This window comes from Leucoraja erinacea, chromosome 1, assembly GCF_028641065.1.
Source record: "Leucoraja erinacea ecotype New England chromosome 1, Leri_hhj_1, whole genome shotgun sequence".
NCBI classification, from domain to species: Eukaryota; Metazoa; Chordata; class Chondrichthyes; order Rajiformes; family Rajidae; genus Leucoraja; species Leucoraja erinaceus.
In genome coordinates, this window is record NC_073377.1 from 25,084,843 (window position 1) to 25,103,749 (window position 18,907).

The 18,907-nt window shown below is 43.9% G+C and overlaps 1 protein-coding gene across 5 annotated transcripts in view; it reads left to right on the forward strand.

Annotated features, from left to right (window-relative positions):
• The window catches only part of malt1 (MALT paracaspase 1), a 72,444-nt gene that overhangs the window by 48,317 nt on the left and 5,220 nt on the right, over positions 1-18,907 (forward strand). For all 5 annotated transcript variants that reach the window (XM_055666151.1, XM_055665980.1, XM_055666089.1 and 2 more), the window contains 3 exons: positions 3,604-3,753; positions 10,482-10,639; positions 16,032-16,157. In XM_055666151.1, the coding sequence (XP_055522126.1) occupies positions 3,604-3,753; positions 10,482-10,639; positions 16,032-16,157 (434 nt within the window). The remainder of the gene's footprint in view (positions 1-3,603; positions 3,754-10,481; positions 10,640-16,031; positions 16,158-18,907) is intronic.

The window sequence follows — 18,907 nt, forward strand, 5'->3', positions numbered from 1 at the left end:
TGTTCCCGATGTTGGGGAAGTCCAGAACAAGGGGTCACAGTTTAAGGATAAGGGGGAAATCTTTTAGGACCAAGATGAGGAAAACATTTTTCACACAGAGAGTGGTGAATCTCTGGAATTCTCTGCCACAGAAGGTAGTTGAGGCCAGTTCATTGGCTATATTTAAGAGGGAGTTGGATGTGGCCCTTGTGGCTAAAGGGATCAGGGGGTATAGAGAGAAGGCAGGTACAAGATACTGAGTTGGATGATCAGCCGTGATCATATTGAATGGCGGTGCAGGCTTGAAGGGCCGAATGGCCTACTCCTGCACCTATTTTCTATGTTTCTATATGGCCCATATCCCTCTAAACCTGTCCTATCCATGTACCTATCTAATTGTTTCTTAAACGTTGCAATAGACCCTGCCTCAACTACCTCCTCTGGCAGCTTGTTCCATACCACCAACACCCTTTGTGTGAAAATGTTGCCCCGCAAATTCCAATTAAATCTTTTCCTCTTCACTTTAAACCTATGTCCTCTGGTCCTCATTTCCCCTACTCTGGGGATACACAGAGACTCTGTGTATCTACCTAATAGCCTACTCCTGCACCTATTTTCTATGTTTCTAAAAAGTAGTAAACACTGCCCAGTCCATCATCGGCTCTGACCTTCCTTACATCGAGGGGATTTATCGCAGTCGCTGCCTCAAAAAGGATGGCAGTATCATCAAAGACCCACACCAGCCAGGCCACACACTCATCTCCCTGTTACCTTCAGGTAGAAGGTACAAGAGTCTGAAGACTGCAACAACCAGGTTCAGGAATAGCTACTTCCTCACAGCCATCAGGCTATTAAACCTGGCTCGGACAAATCTCTGATTATTAATAACCCATTATCTGTTATTTGCACTTTATCAGTTTATTTATTCATGTCAAGTCAAGTCAAGTCAAGTTTATTTGTCACATACACATACGAGATGTGCAGTGAAATGAAAGTGGCAATGCTCGCGGAACAACAAAACAACCAAACAAATTATAAACACAATCATAACACACATATTATTTTACACAATAAATAATAGAAGGAAAAACGTTCTGTACAGTTAGTCCCTGGTGAGAAAGGCGTTTACAGTCCGAATTGCCTCTGGGAAGAAACTCCTTCTCAACCTCTCCATTCTCACTGCATGGCAACGGAGGCGTTTGCCTGACCGTAGCGGCTGGAACAGTCTGTTGCAGGGGTGGAAGAGGTCTCTCATGATTTTGTTTGCTCTGGAGTTGCACCTCCTGCTGTATAGTTCCTGCAGGGGGGTGAGTGAAGTTCCCATAGTGCGTTCGGCCGAATGCACTACTCTCTGCAGAGCCTTCTTGTCCTTGGCGGAGCAATTCCCGAAACAGATGGTAATGTTCCCGGACAAGATGCTTTCCACCGCCGCTGCGTAGAAGCACTGGAGGATCCTCGGAGACACTCTGAATTTCCTCAATTGCCTGAGGTGGTAAAGGCGCTGCCTTGCCTTACTCACCAGTGCTGAGGCGTGTGATGACCATGTCATATCCTCAGAGATGTGGACTCCCAGATATTTAAAACAGTTCACCCTATCCACAGGATCCCCATTTATACTCAATGGAGTGTACGTCCTCGGATGATGTGCCTTCCTAAAGTCCATGATCAGCTCCTTCGTTTTTTTGATGTTCAAGAGGAGGCTGTTCTCCTGGCACCAGAGTGCTAGATCAGCCACCTCCTCCTGGTAGGCCCTCTCATCATTGTCTGAGATCAGGCCCACCACCACAGTGTCATCAGCAAACTTAATTATTGAATTGGAGCTGAACCTAGCCACACAGTCATGTGTGTACAGGGAGTACAATAGGGGGCTGAGGACGCAACCCTGGGGCGATCCTGTGCTCAGGGTGAGGGACTTCGATGTATTCCCTCCCATCTTGACTACCTGGGGCCTGGCGGTGAGAAAGTCCAGGACCCAGGCACACAGGGAGGTGTTGAGCCCCAATTCCCGTAGCTTCCCGGCCAGTCTGGTGGGGACTATCGTGTTGAAGGCTGAACTGTAGTCTATGAACAGCATCCTCACGTAGCCCCCCTTCTGGCTGTCCAGATGGGAGAGAGCGGTGTGCAAAACCTGGGAGACCGCATCGTCCGTGGATCTGTTCGGACGGTATGCGAACTGCAACGAGTCCATGTTCCGAGGGAGGAAGGCGCAGATGTGATTCTTCACCAGCCTCTCAAAGCATTTCATGACTACCGAGGTAAGGGCCACCGGACGGTAGTCATTCAGGCAGGCTGGGGAGGCATTTTTTGATACCGGTACAATGATGGATTTTTTGAAGCAGGCAGGGACCACGGACTTGTCCAGGGAGAGGTTGAATATTGTAGTGAGCACCGGAGCTAGCTGCATAGCACAGGACTTGAGTACTCGCCCCGAGATGCCATCGGGGCCTGCAGCTTTTCTTGTGTTCACCCGTGTCAGTGCCCTCCTCACGTCGTGCTCGGACAGCGAGAATGCGTGCATATTCCTCCCTTCAGCTTCGGTAGCCAGCCCGCTGTCGGTATTGTCGATAGTTGGCAGACCTGTGTGTATATATTTATATTATGGGATATGAACACACTGATCTGTTTTGTAGTAAATGCCTGCTATGTTCTGTGTGCTGAAGCAAAGCAAGAATTTCATTGTCCTATCAGGGACACATGACAATAAACTCACTTGAACTTGACTTGAATGGTAGAAGAACGAAACGTCACCTATTCCTTTTCTCCAGAATCCACCGAGTTTTTGCGTCTATCTTTGGTTGTTGAATAGATTTGTTTCAAAATATCGTCTGGATAAAATAACAGAGAGGTTATGTTATTCCCCTTAGCATTTGAGTTCTGATTTTTTTTTTTTAAGCATGCATCAAGCCCTGGTACCACCAGCTCTCCTGTTGGCTGGCTTCAGCCTTGGCCAAAGGCTTCAGCGTGTAAGCTTCTAATTATTTGGCTGGTATCACCCCTTTTAAATCAAGTGCTGCAATATCATCCTCATCTGTGCCTTTGCAATGCTGGGATCCAAGTGCTCATATTACCCAGGAATGAGTGGAATGGTGGAGGAATGATCATTCCCACATCTAGGATCTAGGTGGCTTCTGGAAATGGATGAGGAAGTGTGTTTGGTAAGCCTTAAATTATCAGAGGAACTGAAGATTGCAGGAGGTTTCGCGGTTCAGGGTTCATAGCAAAATACTTCTATTATGTGATGATGTGACATGCCTTCAATTCAACAATGAGAAACCAACAAATAGAAAGAAACATATTGGACTTGGAACTTTGTGCGATAGAGCTTAAAATACCAGCCATTTATCAAGCTGTCATTAGCTGTCAGAAAGGTGACTGCACACCAGATCTTTGAAGATGACGGGTCAAATCTGTGCAACAATTAGATATTGTCGATTATGATTTATTTAAATCGCCTTCTCTTTGTGGTTCAGATGAAAGGTTTCACAATGTCAACTAATTTTTCAGATGCTGGCTGTTTTGTGTCTATTGTATTTATTTAATGATTTCATTACTTTTTTTTTAATGTTTTGTTTGCAGTATTTGCTATTTTTTGTTTCTTTTTTAATAATCATGCTTTAATTGCAGATATGGGAAAATGTGATCTCACTAAAGGAAAGCAGGCTCTGGAAATTCGCAGTAGTCTATGTGAGAAAAGAGCTTTGACGGACCCTATCCATTCATCAGGCTGCTCTGCAGAATCGTTGGCTCGGAACCTGCAGTGGGCGAAGGCTCACGGTAAAATAGTTGCACAATCTTGCATCGGTGGGGGATGGGCAGTGGAATCAGCCTTGGCTATCAACTGCACTAGTTATTGTATGTTATTTCAACCATGCAATAAACATGAAATGTGAGTCTGGGCAGGAATTCTGAAAATGCATGTCAGTGACTAGGGAGGGGGTGGGTGCTGAATTGGTAGCACGAGGTTTATATGATATGCGTCCAACAAGGCTTTGGGACTGAATCCATGGGCAAAGAATGATTTTATATCCCTTACGTTTAGTGAATGAGAAAAAAAACGAGTGCACAGTAATATTAACTTATTTGTCTTATGGGTATTCATGATTGTGAATTTGTGAGACAATATCCAAATGATGTGAATTAAAGATGCTTGTCAGATGGTTATGTGCAGATACAAATTTCCTGTTATATCCTTTGTTTAAGAAAGAACTGCAGATGCTGGAAAAATCGAAGGTAGATAAAAATGCTGGAGAAACTCAGCGGGTGAGGCAGCATCTATGGAGCGAAGGAAAGGGTGACGTTTCGGGTCAAGACCCTTCTTCAGACTTCGCTCCATAGATGCTGCCTCACCCGCTGAGTTTCTCCACCATTTTTATCTACCTTCCTGTTATATCCTTAATTTATTAAGGCAGGTTTATGAAAACAGCAGTGCAAGAATTGAGAATACTTTGTACCTTTTGGAGTTGAGTTGCAAGTTGCGGAGCAGATATGTTCCAGGAAGTTCTGAAAGATGAGCAGCCCAGGGATGGGGGGTGGAGGGGGTGGGAGAGACCTTGGATTAGGATCTGGAGGTGTCTACAGAGGTTGGGGATTGTGAATCCGGGCAAGGAAAGGTGGTGGATCAGAGCCCGGAAAAGTATGGGAAAGGGTCCAGAGTTGTAGCTAAGGGCCCATAACTAGATTTGCAAAACACTTCAAAAATCAATCGCATTTCAGAGGTGCAGCAGTGAAATACACAACTTGTTATATCTGTATTTGTAGGCTGTTTGCCAAATGAGCAAACACTGAAGTTTCTATAAACATTTATGAACCATGACAACATTTAAAATTGCATGAATTTGAGTTTAGTTTATTGTCACATGTACTAAGGTACAGTGAAAAGCTTTTGTTGCGTGCTAACCAGTCAGTGAAATGGCAATACAAGATTACAATCGAGCCATCCACAATGTACAGATACATGATGAAGAGAATAACGTTTAGTGCAAGATAAAATCCAGTAAAGTCCAATCAAAGATAGTCCGTGGGTCTCCAATGATTTGAGTGGCTGCATAAACTGCACCAGTGAGCTGGGATCGAGCCTGACTTTATTGCTGTTGGTGTGGAACCTGCACATTCCCCAGATGTTCCAGCTTCCTCTCGCATCTTAAATCTCTGCAGGTTGGTCAATGGCTACTGTGAATTCCTCCAACCTATGCGCAAGGGGTTGAATCTGGGAGAGTTCAATGGAATGTGAGAAAAATATGGGATCGTTGTTGGGTTAGTACAAAGTTTTGCTTAATGGTCAGCATTGACTCAGTAGGTCAAGGGACGTGTTTCTGCATCATATTACTCTGACCCTAATACTACTGGGTCCAATTCAATCTTGTCACAGAGTGATAAAATAAACCTATGTGAGCTACTGTCTCACACATTTGATGGCTAATCAAATTCTGGATTGAATTCTGTAAACTGGAGGAGAGGTTATGTCGTCTCATTATTCCAGATGGATCAGAAATTAGATCCTGGTATTTATAGGCCTGTGCATTTGATGCTGGGTGAAGGAAAGTTGTTGTAATATATTAAGAACCATGATTTATGATCACTTGGAGAGTTAAGGGATTTCCAGTGTGACATTTATTTAAACTACATTTCTGACTAATTAATTAGATCAAATTTAGCTGAAGCACTTACCCTAATGTCTGATGTGGGTAATTCTGGTGTAATTGTACACTTAAGATTGCAGATTGATTTGGACACGTAAATAGAGCCAAATGTGATAAATCATATCTGAAGTGGACAAGTACAAAGTAGTGGACGAGCTACTCATGACATGCAGATGTATCTGTGAATGGAAACAGATTTTTTTGAATGATCGTTATTAGTGTTTGAAGACACATAAACACGAAAAGGCATAGAATGCAAAGCAATGAATACCATACATAGATTATTTAAGGATATTTTGTGTTTGTAGCAAATGTTCTGGATTTGGAAAGGGCCTGTCCCACTTAGGCGACTTTTTAGGCGAATGCAGGCGACTCTGCGCTCATCACATGATCGCCACATGTTCGCTGGTGGTCTCTGGTGAGTCTCCTCCATGGTTGCGGGGAGTTCCCCAATTGGGACAGGCCCTTAAAGATGTCAAAGGTTGTGTGGAGAAGGCAGGAGGCAGTTGAGGGAAAAATAGATCAGCCATGATCGAATGGTGTAGCAGGCTCGATGGGCCAAATGGCCTAATTCTGCTCCTTTGTCTCATAAATTGTGAATTTAGATAAGATATAGATGTATTTGGAAAGAAGGAGGTTGTTTTGGAATAGTCAGCTTGCTTTTGTATGTGAGAGACAGTGCCTTACAAATTTGAGTTTTTGGAGATTTTGAGGTGTCACAGTGACGCAGCGGTAGAGTTACTGCCCTACAGCGCTAGGGAACCAAGTTCGATCCAGTTGGGATCTGTCTGAACGAAATGGCGTCTGTACGGTATTTGTACGTTCTCCCTGTGACCACGTGTGTTTTCTCCGGGTGCTCCAGTTTCCTCCCACATTCCAAAGAAGTGCAGGTTTGATGGTTAATTGGCTACTGTAAAATTGTTCCTAGTGTGTCGGATAGAACTATTATATGAGTGATCGTATTGTGAGAACATGCAAGTTTTGCCCAGGTCCTTCAGTTTCCTAAAACAGCCAAAAATATGTCGATCGGTAAATGGCCACTCTTGAATAAGAGCATGATAGAATCTAGAGGGGGAGGGGTGAAAATGGGCAGCATCCAAGATCAGCATTGATACTGGGTCATTCCAGTTTCAAGGCAGCACATCTACCAGGTTCACTACTATGCCACATTTGAAATTCTGTAAAATGTTTGTGAACAAAAGGTCTGGGTAGATTTGTGCACAAATCACTAAATTGGCCTTCATTGCAAGGGGATTGAATTGGAGAATAAAGTTGGAGCCAAAAACAAATTGTTGGAGGAACTCACTGGGTCAAGCTGCATTTATGCAGTTAGAGGGAAGACAAAATCTTTGGTCACTCTTCAGCATCTGGACTCTGTGATAGTCCTGACGCAGGGGCACAATCTAAAATGTTGGCCATACGTTTACCTCCACAGATGCTGCCTGACCCCCTGAGTTCCAACAGCAGCTTATTTTTTGCTGATCGCAGCATCTGCAGTCTCTTGTGAATTGTGATTAAAAATGTTTTGCTGCTATTATTTAGTGCCCCGGTGACTCAGCATATGGAATATTGTGCAAATGTCTTGTCACCCTACTTAGAAATATATATTTACATTGGAGTAAGTGCATTGTTGGCCAGTGTGGGCAAGTTGGGCCAAAGGGCCTGTTTCCACATTTTATCACTCTATGACTCTATGACTCCAGGTAATTTCAGCCAATTGATTCCTGGGTTGGAAGATTGTCTTCTTCTATGGGCAATCAAACCAATTGACCCTGTACTCTGAGATTAGGGAATGAAATGTAATCACAGTGAAACATGAAATTGTTATCGGGCTCGATAGTTTAGATTCAGGAATGATGATTTCCCTGACTGGGGTGCTCAGCACCAGGGATTGGCATCTCGATATTGAAAAAAAGGCCTGTTTATGCTGAGATGGGAAGAAATCCCTTCATTCATAGCGAAGTAAATATTTTATTTTCTCTCCTCAAGATTTTAAAGATACAGCACAGAAACGGGCTATTCATCTCACCGGGTCCGAGCTGACCAGCGATTACCCAGTACAGTAGCACTATCCTGCACACTAGGGACAATTTACAATTAATAGAAAACAATTAACCTACAAACCTACACATCTTTGGAGTGTTGGAGGAAACCGGAACACCCAGATAAAATCCACGAGTACAAACTCCGTAGAGATAGCACCGGTAGTCAGGATCAAACCCAGATCGCTGGCACTGTAAGGCAGCAACTCTACCGCTGCACCACTGTGTCACCTCAAAGATGACTGCGGAAGTTCTGTTACCAAGTAAACTCAGGACAGAGACTGATAGACTTTTAGATATTGAGAGAATCCAGGGATGTGTGAGTCAGTGCACGAATGTGTCAGTGATATAAAAGTCACGTCAAGTCAATTTTATTTCTATAGCACAAAAAAAACAACTTGCGTTGCACAAATTGCTTCACATTGGTGCAAGTACTAATGTGCTACAAACAGTGGTACATAGATCAACAATACATACATACATACAGTGCTCCCTCAGAGGATCTCAAGAAAGACTTGAGAGTAGACATAAGTTTTAAGTCTAGACTTAAAAGAGTCAATGGAGGGGGCAGTTCTGACGGGAAGGGGGATGCCGTTCCATAGTCTAAGAGCTGCAACCGCAAAAGCGCGGTCGCCCGTGAGCTTATGCCTAGACCGCGGGATGGTCAGTAACCCCAAGTCGGCCGATCTGAGGGACCTGGAGGTGGTATGGTGGGTTAGCAGATTTTTGATGTAGGTGGGGGCAAGCCCGTTAAAGGCTTCGTATACATAAAGAAGGAGCTTGAAATTGATTCGGAACCACACAGGGAGCCAGTGGAGAGAGGCCAGAATCGGGGTGATGTGGGTGCCCGTTAGGAGTCTCGCTGCGGCGTTTTGGACCAATTGCACGCGGGACAGGGATGATTGGCTGATGCTGGTGTAAAGGGAGTTGCAGTAAACAAGGCGGGAGGAGATAAATGAGTGAATGATTTTTTTCAAGGTCATTTTGACGTGAGGTTTGAGTAATGGGGTAAGGCTTCCGAGGCTGCCTGCTATCTAAGACTTACTCTTGTTTAGTTGGAGGAAGTTTTGGGCCATCCAACACTTTATATCCTCGAGGCAGTGGATAAGGCAGTGGGAAAGATCAATTATAATTGTTTTGAATGGCAGAGAACGGATAAGGGACCAAATGGCCTTTTTATAATTTTAGTTTCTTATCATTTGTTCATGTATGCCCTGATTACTTTTAAAAATCTGGTCACATTGGTTTGCCTTGTCTCACCTCGTCTCACCTCACCTCACCTCATTGCTAAATTCAAGAAAGGCATACAGGGCACTGTAATTAACGCAGGCAAGTGTGATTAGTATACATAGGCAGGGGAAGAAATCCTGGGGGGTACAGGAGACACACGTCCCCCCCCGCGCTTTGAGAAGTGGGGGACGATCCCCCACCCCTATGTTTTGTCATCCGGACTTTATCAGCCGCTTACTAAGGGCTGAATCGGTCCGTTCGCGGGGCCTTTCAGCGCCCGTTGCGGCTTAAAATCAAACTGCTGCATTGCGGCGATCAAGGCTTCCCAATGTTGAAGCCCCCACCGGCTGATGAAAGGCCCCGCAAATGGACCGATTCAAGCCCACGGCCGAACCCTCGCGTGTGTGCGCGCGTGCGTTTGTATTGTGTCCCCCGCATGTTTTGATAGCGATTTCCGTGCCTGTACATAGGCACAATGGACAGCATTGATATGGTGGGCCAAAGGGCCTGCTTCCATGCTCTACTACTGTCTATACCCTCTCTACAATGCTGCACCAATCTTCCCCTGTGCTTCCACTATAAAGGCTCTCATTAAAGCCTATCTCTGACTAAGCTTTTATATCACCTGTCCTACATTCTCCATGGATCTCCCATAAATATTTCAAGATGTTTTGTGACACTCTTATTGATGCCTTGGCATATCTAATGCCTCTCATTCTCCTAAACTCAAGGCACTTTAATTTGGGAAAATAATTAGTTTAGATTAATTTAGACATGTTTTAATGGTGTATAAAGTCATTATCTATTGAAACTAATTGCCAAAATCCTTAATGGGTAAGCAGTTTAGTTTAGAGATACAGTGCAGAAACAGGCCCTTCGGCTCGCCGTGTCCATGGTGACCAGTGATCACACATACATTAGCACTGTCTACACACTCGGTACAATATACAGCTGCCAATTAATCTACAAACCTGTACATTTTTGGACTGTGGAAAGAAACTGAGCACCCAGAGAAAACCCACGCGTTCACAGGGAGAAAGTACAAACTGCGTACAGATAGCACTCATAGTCAGGATCTCGGGTCTTTGGCGGTGTAAGGCAGCACTCTACCACTGCATCACTTCTTCTTGTGTATGGCGTGCACAGCCTAAAGTTGTAAGACAACTTGTTCTGTTTTTGTGCACGCCAGGTTGATTGCATTTGTCGAAACAGGGTGGACCACGTGAAGGTTGCAATCTCCCACATCTCGTCATGTTGTTTGATCTTTTTAAAAGGAGACACAAAGCACGGCATTAGCTTGCTGATATGATCACCAATAGATTTTGACACCACCATGAAATTTTATCTGTTTTTTTTTAAAGAAGGGGAGGAATCTGTTTGAATTGGCCATACTATTTTTTTTTCTCTCTCCCAGGAAATAACATGGGTTCAGAGCCCATAATTGACATTATACTGTTGGTATGCAGTAGATTTCATGAGCCTGTTCATCTTTCTAACCTGTTTAATTTTCATATGTTCACGTGCTACAATCCCAGCTACATTTGGTGTGATTGCTCATTGCTCATTGTAATTGATATTTGTGTATTTTCAGAACTACCTGAAAGCATGTGGCTTGAGTTTGAATGCGGTGTCCAAATTCAACTTGGGTTTGCTGCTGAGTTCTCAAATGTCTTGATAATTTACACTCGAATTGTGAAGAAACCAAAGGATATTACGATGAGTAAGGCTTACGTCACGGATTTTCCACCGGTAAATCTTTCTTCCTTTCTCCTAAATTTCATGAACGTAATTTAAGCGTTACATACTCCAAGAAATTTAATCATTTAATGCGGTATTGTTTCATAGCAGTGGATGTTGTATATATGGACTTCAGTAAGGCCTTTGACAAGGTTCCTCATGGAAGGTTGGTTAAGAATGTTCAATGGTTGGGGATTAATGGAGGAGTAGCAAGATGGATTCAACAGTGGCTGAATGGGAGATGCAAGAGAGTAATGGTGGATGGTTGTTTGTCAGGTTGGAGGCCAGTGACTAGTGGGGTGCCACAGGGATCTGTGTTGGGTCCACTGTTGTTTGTCATGTACATCAATGATCTGGATGATGGTGTGGTAAATTGGATTAGTAAGTATGCAGATGATACTAAGATAGGTGGGGTTGTGGATAATGAAATAGATTTTCAAAGTCTACAGAGAGATTTATGCCAGTTGGAAGAGTGTGCTGAAAGATGGCAGATGGAGTTTAATGCTGATAAGTGTGAGGTGCTACATCTTGGCAGGACAAATCAAAATAGGACGTACATGGTAAATGGTAGGGAATTGAAGAATGCAGGTGAACAGAGGGATCTGGGAATAACTGTGCACAGTTCCCTGAAAGTGGAATCTCATGTAGATAGGGTGGTAAAGAAAGCTTTTGGTGTGCTGGCCTTTATAAATCAGAGCATTGAGTATAGAAGTTGGGATGTAATGTTAAAATTGTACAAGGCATTGGTGAGGCAAATTCTGGAGTATGGTGTACAATTCTGGTCGCCAAATTATAGGAAGGACGTCAACAAAAAAAAAATTACTAGAATGTTGCCTGGGTTTCAGCAACTAAGTTACAGAGAAAGGTTGAACAAGTTAGGGCTTTATTCTTTGGAGCGCAGAAGGTTAAGGGGGGGACTTGATAGAGGCCTTTAAAATGATGAGAGGGATAGACAGAGTTGACGTGGATAAGCTTTTCCCACTGAGAGTAGGGAAGATTCAAACAAGGAGACATAGAAACCCAGCGTAAAGGGGACATGACTTGAGAATTAAGGGACAGGCGTTTAGGGGTAACATGAGGGGGAACTTCTTTACTCAGAGAGTGGTAGCTGTGTGGAATAAGCTTCCAGTGAAGGTGGTGGAGGCAGGTTCATTTTTATCATTTAAAAATAAATTGGATAGTTATATGGATGGGAAAGGAATGGAGGGTTATGGTCTGAGCGCAGGTATACGGGACTAGGGGAGAATATGTGTTCGGCACGGACTAGAAGGGTCGAGATGGCCTGTTTCCGTGCTGTAATTGTTATATGGTTATATAACATCATGCAATTGAAAATCATATTATCCCAGAGTTAAAAGTGATAATAACATGGTTAAAACTGGTGGAGTGAGAATGGACTTTACCCGCTTTGGATCAAAGAAGGGTAACTTAGATTATGTTTCCTACCATGAGAAACTTTGCACTGTGCATGAGTAAAAGCTTTATTACCCCATGTGTACACATCACAAAAAGATGTTTAGTTTAGAGACACAGCAATGAAAAATGCCCTTTGGCTCACCTGGTGGCACAGTTGAGCAGCGGTAGAGTTGCTGCCTTGTAGTTCCAGAGACCCGTGTTTGATCCTGTGCTGTCTGTATGGAGTTTTACGTTCTCCCTGTGATCACAAGGACTATCTCCGAGTGCTCCGGTTTCCTCACACATTCCAGACTTACAGGTTTGTAGGTTAATTGGCTTCTGTAAATTGTCCCTATTGTCTAGGATAGAACTAGTGTATGGGTGATTGCTGGTCGGTGCGGATTCCGTTTATATGTCCCTGTACGATTGAAGATCAATGAACCTTGGATGATGAGAGAAATTGAGGCTCTGGTCAGAAAGATGAATGAGGCATGGGTCTGCTATGAAAAGGATATAGGCAGCAGGGATCAAGGGATTGAGATACAGAGAAGAGGGAAATCAGGAGGGCAAAAAGGAGCACGTGATAGCTCTGGCAGACGAGATTAAGGAAAATCCAAAGAAATGTTATGTATGCTAATGGAAAAAGGATAAGATACAGAGAGAATAGGGCCCCTCAGACACCAAGGTGGCCATCTTTGGGCAGGAGATGCAGGAGATGGTAAGCTGCTCAATGAATATTTCTTCTCTGCTCTTAATCAGAGAAAAGTACATGTACACTTGGGAACCTGGGAAAGTTAATGGCAATGTCTAGAGCACAGCAAAAATGTTGCTGGATTTGTAAAATGCACAAGGTAGATCATTCTCTTGGGTTTAATCAAATGTATCCAAAGACATTAGGAAGCTAGAGAGGAAATTACAGGAGTTTGATTGCTGGATCCAGGATGGCTAGCTAACCAAAGGCAGAATTGGCTTAATTGTAGGAAAGAGAGTGGTGGTACAAGGTTGCTTTTTAGACTGGAGGCTGGGTGTGCCTCTGGTCAGCATGGGTCCGTTGCTATTGGTCATTCATATCAACAGTTTAAATGGGAATGTATAAAGAAAGCATTATGAGTACATTTGTACTAAACGAGGTGGTATCATAGTGAACATTGTTATCAAGATTTAGAGTTGCCAGTTAGCCAGAAAGAGTAGAGAGAAGATTTACAAGGATGTTACCAGAACGTGAGGGCCTGAGTGATAGTGAGAGGTTGGGCAGACGAGGACATTATTCCTTGGTGCGTAAGAGACTGAGGACTGATCAGCTGCAGATGTATAAAATCACAAAGGCGAAAGGGTGAATGCACATAGTCTCTCTTTCCCAAGGTAGAGGAATCAAGAGCTGGAGGTTATAGGTTGAAGGTGAGAGGGGAGAGATCTGATAGGAATATGAATTACATGATTGGGCAGTGACAGTGGCGCAGCGGTAGAGTTGCTGCCTTACAGCGAATGCAGCGCCAGAGACCCGGGTTCGATCCTGACTTCTCCTTGCTGTCTGTACGGAGTTTGCACGTGCTCCCCGTGACCTGCATGGGTTTTCGCTGAGATCTTTGGTTTCCTCCCACACTCCAACGACGTACAGGTTTGCAGGTTAATTGGCTTGATGTATGAGTAAATTGTCCCTTGTGTGTGTAGGATAGTTTTGGTGTACGGGGTGATTGCTGGTCGGCGCGGACTCGGTGTGCCAAGGGCCCTGTTTCCGCACTGTATCTTTAACTAAATTAAACAGTAAAGGGACGTCTTAGTTAAGAGATACAGTGCGGAATCATGCCCATACCGTACCAAGTCCACACCGACCAGCGATCCCTGCATATTAACACCATCCTACACGCACTGCGGACAATTTTTACATTTACCAAGCCAGTTAACCTACATACCTGCATGTCTTTGGAATGTGAGAGGAAATCAATGATCTCGGAAAAACCCCACGCGGTCACAGGGAGAACGTACAAACTCCCTACAGACAGCACCCATAGTCGGGATCGAACTCGGGTCTCCGGCGCTGCAAGCACTGTAAGGCAGCAACTCTACCACTGCACCAATGTGCCGCCCATTTTGCGGGCAGGATTTGGCAAAAAGCCACTTCAGTTCTGAATTTCCACAAAGGCATCTGCTCATCTACCGGCCTTCCCATTTACTTGGCCATTAAAGAGACTAGAAGTTGGGAGAGCAGTAAAATGTATCAAATATAATAAAGATGGAATGAAAATAACAACTCTGAAAGAGATACGGGACCTCCTCTTTCATCTCTTTGCTTCAGACCATCAAAGGCCCCAACACCTTTTTTCACATGAATCGGTGGTTTATTTGTACTTCTTAACATAGCATAAGGCCTTTTATGCTATTGATGTGGCCTCCATTACCCTCAGGCGATCCAATGTAGATTGGTTTGCCACAGTGCAGAATACCTCCATTCAGTGTACAAGTGTGCGTGGTGCTGCAACAGTTAATACTGCCACCCTACAATTCCAGGGATCTGAGTCCGGGCACTGTCTGTGCAGAGTTTGAGCATTCTCAGCATTATCATACGATTTTTCTTTCGGTGCTCCAGTTACCTCTCGCTTCCCGACGTTGTATTGGCTACAGTAAAGTGCCCCTTATTATGGGGTAATTCCAGAAAGAATCAAAGGTAGTCGATGAGCTAATGTGATGGAGAACAAGTAACAGAGCTACAGCAAAATAAGGAGGGAGGCTATAAAGTCTAGGACCTATCGGGCTGAATGATCTTCTACCTTGTTACATGTAATAAGAAAGGAAAAAATGATTCTGCAAATCCATTGCTTTCCACCTTAATTCTCATTGCATGAGCCACGCAATCCTCGGTTTATTATGCAATTTACAAAGCTCAATGTAATCTCAATGAACAACACATCAACTTACAAACACAATGTGAACTCAAATCATTTCAATTCATAAGCATTCCTGACATTTTAATTTCCATTTTCAGCAATACTACCAAACTGTTTTGATAAATTTGATACATCGCACTGTCTTTACCTTCAGTCTCTTGTTGCCTCACAAATCTCGCCTTGTATTCCAGCCTCGCCAACCCTCTTTCTCTGAATTTTATTACCTGTATATCTCTGACCATTCTCAGTTCTGATATAAGATCATCAACCTTACAAACAAGGGGGGAGGGGAAGGGGGCGGGGGCGGCAGAGGGGGAGGTGGTGGGGAGCCATCCATGCCTTGGCCCAGGAGCGATAAGCATGGCTGAAAAAGAATATGATGGTGAACAAAAGAACTCTCTGTCCTGGGTCTCCTCCACGGCCACAGCGAGCAGCACCGGAAATTGGAGGAACAGCACCTCATATTCCGTTTGGGGAGTCTGCATCCCGGGGGAATGAACATCGAATTCTCCCAATTTTGTTAGTCCTTGCTGTCTCACCCCTTCCTCAGCTCCCCTGCTGTCTCCTCCCATCCCCCAGCCTTCGGGCTCCTCCTCCTTTTCCCTTTCTTGTCCCCACCCACCCCCGCCCCGCCCCCGATCAGTCTGAAGAACCTGTTTCGGCCCGAAACGTTGCCTATTTCCTTCGCTCCATAGATGCTGCTGCACCCGCTGAGTTTCTCAGCTTTTTTGTGTAACCTTAAAAGCAAACTCTGTTCTTTGGCTGACGTAGTTTTTAACTTTTGCTTACATTGAGGACTTTAGACAATCATTTAAATGTGCTTTACACCTAAAAGAAAATGTAATTAATTGCTAGCAAATATATAAATCCACTATCAAGTTTCAGTGTGTTTGAAATCCCATTGCACTCTAGAGAATGTAATCTTATTCTTTTATTTCTTTATTGCAAGCAGATAAAATAATAACTTTCATAAACTTCCCTGATTATCTTTGTTATTCTAAGTGGACGTGAAACTGAGAAAGAAGAAGCATGTGAATTATAATTGACATTTCATGTCTGCGTGTTCAGCCAAGAAACACTGAATTTTTCAATGCATGATTTTTTGTTGTTGTTGTTGACAACAGGACTTGGATATAGATCCTAAGAAGACAAACAAAGGAACTCCAGAAGAAACAGGCAGCTATCTACTCTCTAAGGATTTACCAGAGCAGTGTCTATACACTAGAATGAGTGCCTTGCAGAAACTAAAGGTAAAGGCTCCAAATATTGATGCTAGTCAGAACAAAGTTCTCAATTTATGTCAGGATGGTAGATCACTGGGAATTGGAACCGTTGAAATAGGAAAAACGTTCACATTTCATCATTCTTCTGTTGTTCTGATGCACAGTTGATTATTTCTGAGCAATAATCAGTGTTGATCAGAAATTAGCTACATTGATATATGTTAGTTCAGTGTTGTTCAGAAATCAGCTGCATTAATATATTGACGAGCAATAATTTAGCTATTTTGTTTATCGAGTCATGGGGGGCATAGAAACATGCGTTTTAGCTCAGCAAGTCCATGCCCACCATCAGGTATCTGTGTTTTCACTAATCCCACTCCATGTTATTCTCCTTGTATTCCCATCAATGCCCACCCCTCCCCAGATTCTACCACTCGCCCACACACAGGGCAATTCACAGTGGGGTCAATTAACCTGCCAACCCGCATGTTTTCAGAATATGGGAAGTTACCAAAGCACCGCTGGAAGATCCATGTGGTCACCGGGTGAATATGAACACTCCCTTAGTCAGCATGAGAGGCTGGCATTAAATCAGTGTCGCCAAGGCCATTTGACAGCATCACTGTGCCGATCACTAATTTATTTTTGCATTATTTATCTTTCCCACAAACCTGTACGTCGATCATTCTAATTCTCTGCCTCTCACAGTTATTCTCACTGTGGGGGGGGGGGGGGGGGGGGGGGGGGGGGGGGGGGTGGGGAGTAGAATCTGTCATTCATAGAGTCAAAAAGGAAAACATTTTGCGGTGCTTTCCTTGTAGTATTTTTAGACTAAGTCCACACAATATTAATGAAAGACTTACTAGGTAGGTGACCATAATGTATTTAAACGATAGAATGGTATCATAACAGAGAGTGGTGAATCTCTGGAATTCCTGAGATGTCAGGACTTTCATATGAAGAAAGACTGGATAGGCTTGGCTTGTGCTCGCTAGAATTTAGAAGATTGAGGGAGGATCTTATAGAAACTTACAAAATTCTTAAGGGGTTGAACAGGCTAGATGCAGGAAGATTGTTCCCGATGTTAGGGAAGTCCAGGACAAGGGGTCACAGCTTAAGGATAAGGGGGAAATCCTTTAAAACCGAGATGAGAAGAACTTTTTTCACACAGAGAGTGGTGAATCTCTGGAACTCTCTGCCACAGAGGGTAGTTGAGGCCAGTTCATTGGCTATATTTAAGAGGGAGCTAGATGTGGCCCTTGTGGCTAAAGGGATCAGGGGGTATGGAGAGAAGGCAGGTACAGGATACTGAGTTGGATGATCAGCCATGATCATATTGAATGGTGGTGCAGGCTTGAAGGGCCGAATGGCCTACTCCTGCACCTATTTTCTATGTCTAGAAGGCAGACTCTCATGCAGCACAGAAACAGGCCTCTAGGCTCACCGACTACTTTGACCATCGAGCAGTAATTGGCTCCATTCGTACAATAGTTCCATTTTATTCTCCCGATGGTACAGTTGCCTGAGCCTATTTACCATTCAGTCTGAACAAATGCATTGACTGGCCTTTGGTCCACATCTGTCGATCACCGAGTTGAAATGTCAATTGCTGCTACATCCTTCTTGGCCCAAGTTCCATATTCCCACTGCTAAAGACTTCTGCATGTGGAGTATCTAACCATTCCATTAAATCATTAATTTTGTGGAAAACATAATAGGGCTGTGATTCAATTTCAGGTTTTCCCTGTGAATTTTCCAAGTTTCTGAGGTGTTCCTGCTGGCTTCTATTCTTCAAACAAAATGAAGCACATCCTTGACCCCCATGAGGAGGATGTTGCCGGGACATGAGGGCCTGAGCTATAGGGAGAGGTTGAGCAGGATAGAACTTTATTCCTTGGAGTGCGAGAGGCTGAGGAGTGATCTTATGGAGGTGTATAAGATCATGAAGGGGTAAATACCTTGTCTTTTACCCGGAGTAGGGGAATCAAGTACCAGAGGACGTAGGTTTAAAGTGTGAGGGGAAAGATTTAAAAAGAACCTGAGGGATAACTTTTTCTCACAAAGGGTGGTAAGCATGTGAAATGAGCTGCCAGAGGAGCTAGTTGAGGTAGGTCCTATAACAACATTAAAAAGACATTTGGACAGGTACATAGATAGGAATGGTTTAGAAGGATATGGGCCAAATGGAGACAGGTGGAATTTGTCGATGGGACATCTTGGTCAGCATGGGCAAATGGACCAAAGGGAACATTTCCACGCTGTACGATTCTGCCTCTATTATAATTTAGTTTAGATTTTGGAGTAGAGACATACTTCCTATTCCCCTTAATACCCCTTCTGTACTCGTGTTACCTGGTGTACTGCTCCTGGCTGCATTTAAAATAAGTGTTTTGAACATAGAAAAACCTGAAATTAAAACATTGCAGAAATAATACTTTAAGGGCCTGTCCCACTTGGGCGTCATTTGCGCGTCACGCAGGTGGTGTGCGAGGATTTCGAGAATCCCAAAATCCTGGGGCGCTGCGCGCTACCTCGCGTCACTGCCTGTCTCACCACGTCTCTCCACGTGCCATGCGCGCCTAATGCACGCCATGAGCACGTCACGGCGCACGCGTCATGCGTCGTGACACGTAAATGATGACGCGCAAATAACGCCCAAGTGGGACAGGCCCTTTACTCTTTGTTTAACAACATTGTTCTGTCCTTGTAAGTGTTTTATTAACCACACATAAACAAAACCACAAGCTGACCTTTCCTTTAATAGATTCAGGGATCTC